This window comes from Leptonychotes weddellii, chromosome 2 (genome assembly GCF_054177405.1).
Source record: "Leptonychotes weddellii isolate Sample4059 chromosome 2, ASM5417740v2, whole genome shotgun sequence".
Classification (NCBI taxonomy): domain Eukaryota; kingdom Metazoa; phylum Chordata; class Mammalia; order Carnivora; family Phocidae; genus Leptonychotes; species Leptonychotes weddellii.
In genome coordinates this window covers 36,870,016-36,877,448 of record NC_138370.1, presented here as the reverse complement: position 1 = coordinate 36,877,448, position 7,433 = coordinate 36,870,016, and the positions used below count along the sequence as shown (strand labels likewise).

The 7,433-nt window shown below is 53.8% G+C and overlaps 1 protein-coding gene across 2 annotated transcripts; it reads left to right on the top strand.

Moving 5' to 3' along the window:
• Window positions 1-177: 177 nt before the first annotated feature.
• EGR3 (early growth response 3) lies at window positions 178-5,489 on the top strand. 2 transcript variants are annotated; one of them, XM_006741126.3, is made up of 2 exons: window positions 178-371; window positions 1,674-5,489. In XM_006741126.3, the coding sequence occupies exons 1-2, from the start codon at window positions 218-220 to the stop codon at window positions 2,681-2,683; spliced, it is 1,164 nt and encodes a 387-aa protein (XP_006741189.1). In that variant the 5' UTR covers window positions 178-217; the 3' UTR covers window positions 2,684-5,489. The 2 variants fall into 2 exon arrangements, with proteins under 2 accessions (XP_006741189.1, XP_006741190.1); XM_006741127.3 differs by lacking the exon at window positions 178-371 and adding an exon at window positions 712-851.
• The last annotated feature ends 1,944 nt before the right edge of the window (window positions 5,490-7,433 follow it).

The window sequence follows — 7,433 nt, the reverse complement described above, 5'->3', positions numbered from 1 at the left end:
GACGTCGCGCCCCTTCGGCTGGGCTTTGTCTGTCCATATATGGGCAGCTACGTCACGGAGCTTTCCCGGGGCTCAGATAAATAGGCTGGTGGAGTTCCCTGGCTGGGAGCTTTTGGGCAGCAGTGAGCTTGCTAGGAAGCGGCGGGGCTGGTGGTGGCGGCGGCGGCGGCGGCGGCGGCGGCGGCGGCGGCGGCGGCGGCGGCAGCTCGGGAGTGCTATGACCGGCAAACTCGCCGAGAAGCTGCCGGTGACCATGAGCAGTTTGCTAAACCAACTGCCTGACAATCTGTACCCCGAGGAGATCCCCAGCGCGCTCAACCTCTTCTCCGGCAGCAGCGACTCGGTAGCCCATTACAATCAGATGGCTACAGGTAAGGGCGGCGGAGAGGCGGCGAGGCAGCGAGGAAGGAAAGGGAGAGAGGAAGAGGAGGGAACGAGCTAGCGAAGGACGGATGGATGGACGGATGGATGGATGGATGGATAGATGGATGGATGGATGGATGGATGGAGAGATGGGGGCGCGCTGGGAATTTTCCGGGGGGCGAGTTGCTTTTCCCACCCACTCCTCCCGCCCTCCCCGATCGGGAAGGCTCGGTTGGCGACGCCACCGTAGAGGCTTCGGTTCTCCCGGGTGGGGGCAGCCGCCGACCAGAGGGAGGTAGGTGCGAGCGGCTCTGGGGTTCTCCACTTAGGGGGCGCGATCGCCAGGCTGCGCGCAAGGCGTGGTGCTGTCGCCCCCTTTCCCGGGAGGAGCCCAGCGTCCCTTTCACCCGCGCTCTCCCCCCCTTACTCCCTCAGCCTCCCACCCGGGATGGAGCCATGTGCGGCGTGGAGTCCCCGCGGTGGGAGAGGTACTGCGACGCTGCCTTTCCGGGGCGTTCAGCAAAGCCGTGGGGGTGTGGGGACGGCGGGGAGAGGGAGGGGGTCCACCCGCGCGGGGGCCGTCACGGGGGGCGATCCCCCGGCCGTGGAGCTTGGGAAGAGCGGCCACTCCCGCCATGGAGACACGGGCCGGTTTTCCGCCGCCCTCCACCCTCGCTCGCTGAGGCTGGGCTTTCCCCCTCCAGCAAGAGCCGAAAGCTCCTTCAGGCCTGGCGGAGGCTGCGGCCCGGGAAGGCGGCGGGAGAGCTCCCTTTGCGGGCAGAACCCCTCTGCGCGCAGAGGACAAAGCGTCGGAGCGCCCCGGGTCAGCGACCCGGGCGCGCTGCGCACGGGGGGCTTCGTCGGGGCAGGAAAGGCGCGGCGTCCCGGCGCGGACAGGGCTAGGGGAAGAGGCCGAGTTGTGTGCGCCGGAGAGCGAGAGCCCGGCGCGCTCGGGGTCTGAAACTACCTGTAGCTGCAGCTACCTGCCCGCCCCACCTCGGAAACAACAACAATGCTTCTCGCGTGCGCGCGTGTGTGTGTGCGTGTGATACGTGAGTGTGTGCGCGGCGTGTGCGGTGTGTGTGCAGCAGCCACTCCACACCCCGATCCGTAGTATTTTGCTGTATCCAGGTTGCGCCCGGGAGCACGGCACCGCCCGCTTTGCGCCCGGGCGCAGCTTTCCTCCTACCCCGTGCGCTGTTCACTTCACCCGGCCGCACCCTCCGCACCTGGGCAAGGACCTGGGGGCCCCGGCCCGGGAGCCGGCTCGGCTTCACTCACCCCTCCCCTCTCTTCCCCGCTCTCCGCAGAGAATGTGATGGACATCGGTCTGACTAACGAGAAGCCCAACCCGGAACTCTCTTATTCGGGCTCCTTCCAGCCAGCCCCCGGCAACAAGACCGTGACCTACTTGGGAAAGTTCGCCTTCGACTCCCCTTCCAACTGGTGTCAGGACAACATCATTAGCCTCATGAGCGCTGGCATCTTGGGGGTGCCCCCGGCCTCAGGGGCACTCAGCACGCAGACCTCCACGGCCAGCATGGTGCAGCCGCCGCAGGGCGACGTGGAGGCCATGTATCCGGCGCTGCCCCCCTATTCTAACTGCAGTGATCTCTACTCGGAGCCTGTGTCTTTCCACGACCCCCAGGGCAACCCCGGGCTCGCCTATTCCCCCCAGGATTACCAATCGGCCAAGCCGGCCTTGGACAGCAATCTCTTCCCCATGATTCCTGACTACAACCTATATCACCACCCCAACGACATGGGCTCCATTCCGGAGCACAAGCCCTTCCAGGGCATGGACCCCATCCGGGTCAACCCGCCCCCTATTACCCCTCTGGAGACCATCAAGGCATTCAAAGACAAGCAGATCCACCCGGGCTTTGGCAGCCTGCCCCAGCCGCCGCTCACGCTCAAGCCCATCCGGCCCCGCAAGTATCCCAACCGACCCAGCAAGACCCCGCTCCACGAGCGGCCCCACGCGTGCCCGGCGGAGGGCTGCGACCGCCGTTTCAGTCGCTCGGACGAGCTGACCCGGCACCTGCGCATCCACACGGGCCACAAGCCCTTCCAGTGCCGGATCTGCATGCGGAGCTTCAGTCGCAGCGACCACCTAACCACTCACATCCGCACGCATACGGGCGAGAAGCCCTTTGCCTGCGAGTTCTGCGGGCGCAAGTTTGCGCGCAGCGACGAGCGCAAGCGCCACGCCAAGATCCACCTCAAGCAAAAAGAGAAGAAGGCGGAGAAGGGGGGTGCGCCCTCTGCGTCCTCGGCGCCCCCCGTGTCCCTGGCCCCTGTGGTCACCACCTGCGCCTGAGGCTCGGGCCCCCAGATCCCCACTTTTCCCCTGCAGTGTCTCCCAGCTGCTCGCCTGAAAGCAGCGGGAAAGCTAGCCACGGAGGCGCAGGGGCCGCGCCCTGGCCTCTCCATGGACGTAAGGTCCCTTGTTCCCCTTCGATGTCCCCCGTTTCCACCCTTTCACACCGGCCAACGGTCGGGGGCCAGGGCAGGAGGTGCCCTCCCTTCGCTGCCCCCCCTAACCAAGGCGTGGGGGCGGAAAGGTGGCGTCTAGCCCGCTTTGTTCAGTTCGGATCGTCTTGATCCAGGGGCCGCTGGGCCGCGCCAAGGACCTGCGGGGGACTGAAGGCGGGGCCCGCCCAAGCTTCGCCCGACCCAAGCACCTCACGGTTCCCCCCACGTCTCTCTCGGTTCCCCCTCGAAGACCCGAGAGGGGGAGGGGGTAAGGAGCGCACCAAAGCGCAGAGCTTGCTGCCCGCCGCACGCACGCGCGCCTGCGTGCGGGGATGCGCGCGAGTGTGCGTGCTCGCGTGAGTGTTATGTGTGTGGGTGTGTGGGTGTGTGTGCGCGCGCGCGCACGCGTGTGTGTGTGGGTGGGTGGGTGTGTGTGACTCTTGAGCTGAACTGGGCTGTGTCCACCCCAAACTCTTCCCCACATCGGGTCCCCAGGCCGCTGGGGGAATGTCCCAGGTTGGGGGCCTGCACGTGGCCGGATGAGACGGTCTTCCATCTGCTCGGAAAGAATGTTTCTTACAGAAATGCCTCGGATGCCGCCGCCGCGGGGCTGCTACCGCCGTGTGGGGTTCGGCCCCTCAGTACCCCTCCTTTTCCGAGCGCTTCCCTCTTAGGCCTCAGGGCAGTTTGATCTGCGGGGAGAAGGAACAGCTATCACTAAACCTGCCTTGTAACAAATCTATTTCCTCAGCCCCACTTTTCAAAATCTGTGTTCCTGAGCTCGCCCTCTGCGCTTTCTCCCCCTCCTCCCCCTTCTCTCTAAAGCCTTTTCCCACCTCTTTCAAAATCTTCTTCCAGAAAGGCAGGCCTCAACCAGCCACCTCATTTCACCATCTTTTTGTTTTCACTCACTCATACCCATTTCTCCTTCCCCCCATGGATGGGAAAGCAGGCTCATTTTTCGTTGTCATCGCCAACACAACAGGTAGAATACAGATCTATGTATACGGTGTGTGTGTGTATGCGTGTATGTGTATATGCACACACGCATACATATCACACACACACACACACACACACACACACACTATGTACTCCTAGCAAAATAATATCTCTAAGGTACTTGGCTATCCAGTGCAGTGCACCGGAATAAAGAGAATTTGTAGGTATATAAGCTTTAAATGATTTATTTTTTATGAAAAATGTAACTGATGAGATTATATCTACATAGGTGTGTGTATGTATATATAAACATATGTATGTATGTATGTACACCTGCGTATACACACATACACACATCTTTGTCCAAATTTTCCTTAAAGATATGGGTATTTTTGCATTAATCCATGTTGCTGAATGAGGCGTATCTTTTCGCAACCCAGTCTCACTTTCTCCCCGCCCTACCTCACCTCTTCTCAGGCACCCCCTCTTCCCCAGCGCTTCCCCCACACAGGGGTGACTCTTTTGAAGTGGAGTAGTAGGGAAGGTTGCTCTCTGACACAGCTTCCAGCACAGTCTTGACTGAATGTACTGTTCCCTCTTAGCGTTATTTCTCCTGTGGTCACTAAGCTGCCCAGAGAGAAGGAACAAAGGTCTGGAGTTTACAGAATGTCTGTTTTTAAAGTCACTTTATGCGTTTCCCACTTTTTTTTTTTAAGAGAAAAAAAAGCATTGGGGTTTTTTTTGTTTTGTTTTTTGTTTTTTGGGTTTGTTTTTTGTTTTTTGTTTCCTTTGGTGGTGGATAAATAATACTAAAAGGAGTCTAGTGAAAGAGAAAAAAAAAAATCAAAGAGCAGGGGGATTGTGAATTTCCAGGTACTTGGACTTTTTGTAGAAGGAGAGAGAAGAGGATGAAGTTTGCCAGGAGGGCCCATATTTTTTCAGCTGAAGGGTAAAATCTTTCTTTGCAGAGACAGTATTTTGCTGAATACTTTTTATAATGTGATGATTATTAAAAACAAAAATTTTGGTCACTTCAAAGCTGGAAGGAGGAATCAAATATCCTTTAATATTTTTTCCTTGCTCCTTCTGGTTTATGCATGTCACTGCATGATAATCTGAGTTTTCCTTTGTTTTAAAAAAACTGTTCTCAGACATTTAAGCTTAAACTAAGAGAAAAATAACTTTGTTGCCAAAAGGTTGTGCTATCCAGATTTTTTTATATGTCTGCATGTTTTAAAAAAACAACAACAAAAGAAAATGCACTCTAACTTATGTGAACTGAGAGAAAAAAATCAGGTTTTAAACAGGAAAACCTATGGGGAATGATATTTTTTGAAAGACTTTTGTATAAAGTTGAGTACTTAGAAAAAGACAAACCAGATGTAATATATTTTGTGGATGTTTTTATTTCTTGGATTTATAGTACCTTATACTAAGGTTAAAAAAATATGCTTGATATTGTGAAAAGGTGAAATTCTTCACCAACATTTCATTTGCTCCTTTGTCACATTGTTATGCCAATATAATATAGTTAATGAAAACAGCATTTTTAAAAACCGAAATATTGAAATGGTGTAATGTTGTACCATTTGCACTGTGAGCAAATGCTAATACAGTAAATATATTGTGTTTGCTGACAATCAGCCGGCCTATAAATCTCCTTATTTTATTTCTTGTTTTCATAGTATAAAGTTTTGGTTTGGCCTGTTTTTTGTCTTGTTTTGTTTTCGGCTGAGGGTTGGTTTGCTAGGTTCTTAAGCCAGGTTTTGCTGTTCTTGCTCTGAAAACTCAATGTGAAACATGGAATTTGGCATTATTAGAAGTCAGTCAGAATTTTGTGCGGGGTCTGGTGTTTCAAACCCCGTGTCTAGTGTTTACCCTGGTTCTGAGAGAATAGGATTCTTCCTCCACACTGCTGGGAGTCTCAGCCTGCCAGAGAGGTTAGGCAAACAGATGAGATAAACTCATGGGAAACAGGACTAGTGACCGGAACCTTGTGGAACCCTTCTCCCTGGTTTCTAGTGGGTACTGAGGGTAGAGAGGCGGGGATCTAGTGCATGAACTATGGCTCCGGCAGTAACAGGGAGCACCAGAGCAGGACCCTCTAGAGGCCCTACAACCACACTGAGTAGTGCTCTTGCTACAGCTTCTGAAGCCTGAAAAACAGGTGGAGACTTGAGAGAAGGTTCTCCAAGGTTGGCAAGATAACCAGAGAGACTGGAGGCTCTGTTGCGGTCAGATAATTGGGAAAAATCCGATTTAAAAAGTATGCATCTTCAGTCCCACTAGGACAGGACCCTCCAGGCCTTACTATTTGCAGCTGCCTGGGAAAGAGGGTCTTGGCTGAAAAAAAAGCAGCTCTTATGAACTCCCCAGGGATCCGATGTTTCTGCGAGGAGAAAGAATGTTTGGGATTTGGAGAACGTACAAGGAATATTTTGTATAGCTTTAACCCCTCTCATCTTACGACTTCTATCGCCCATAGAGGTGATGCTTCCCCTACTCTATGAGCTTTCTTCCCCCAGAATCTTCCCCTTTCTTAACTGAGGTCTTTGGCCAGCCCTAGAGCTTTCTCCCGCTTCTCTTAAAGAGACACGTACCCTCCACTTCCTTCGTGTGTCCCCAGCCCCGCCCTGCTTCCTTCACCTTATTTCCCTGTGAGTCTTTACAGTCCTTTATCCTCCTGCAGCTTGTTCAAGAATGGCCTTTGGACAGATCAGTCCTTTCTCTCTCTTCCTACCTGCCCTCTAAAACACTCAGTTGGGCTTTTCTGTCATGTATTTTGCACATCATTCGCCTCAGCAAAGCTTGGGGGCAGGCGCTCGGTGTCCGATACTGCGCTGTGTAGATGAAGCACCACACAGCAACTGGGGGACAGCGTCTTGCCGCCTGAAGCAACCATACAGTGACAGAAATGGAGTACAGCATCCCTGCTCAGAAACTGCTCTTGCTGCCCCAGTCAGGCCCATCACCCTGAAAAATGTGGGTGGTATTTCTGGTTGGCTGAAGTTACCAAGAAGTTGAGGGCAGAGCCGGGTGGAGGTGGTGGGCTGTGGCCTTAGAAAAGAATGTTTTTGAAGTGTGAGATCAATAAAGAGAATGCGGCCTGGAATCTTCCATTTCCTCACCCACACAATTCTAGGTCACGGGCTGCCATCTTGAATTCCCTTCTCTCACCTCATGAAACTTTCGAAATTCCGAACTGCAACTATAGCCGCAAGGAGGTATCCTTTTTTTAACAAAGGGAATCCAAGATGGCTGAAAAGTCCTAATGATTGAGTATATAATCCACCTCTTTGCTAAACTAGATATTTGCTTCCAGATTTCTGTGTTTTTCAAGTGCATATTTATCAGAGAAGGATCGCGTCACTGGGTGTCTTCATAGTTAGCATCCAGCCCCACCTGCACCTCCTCCAATCAAATCAGACCTTCAGAGTTATACTTTCGTCAACAGTGTACTATGCTGCATGATTAATAAACTCACTTCCCATTGGTGCATATTACTCAACCCAACCTGGTTCAACCACTGGGTTACTTGACAATATGGCAGCCCGCCTGGCTGGCACCAGCCCTGTGTGGTGTAATCTCTGATTCATACCTTGTAGCTAGATAAGGCTGTCCCAGATAGCATCACACCAGCGACCCAACCTGCC

Excerpts from the sequence above, each read along its gene's own strand:
- EGR3 (XM_006741126.3), top strand. The coding sequence starts at position 218 with ATGACCGGCAAACTCGCCGAGAAGCTGCCGGTGACCATGAGCAGTTTG. Across the intron at positions 372-1,673 it reads TTACAATCAGATGGCTACAG|AGAATGTGATGGACATCGGT; the intron begins GTAAGGGCGGCG and ends CGCTCTCCGCAG.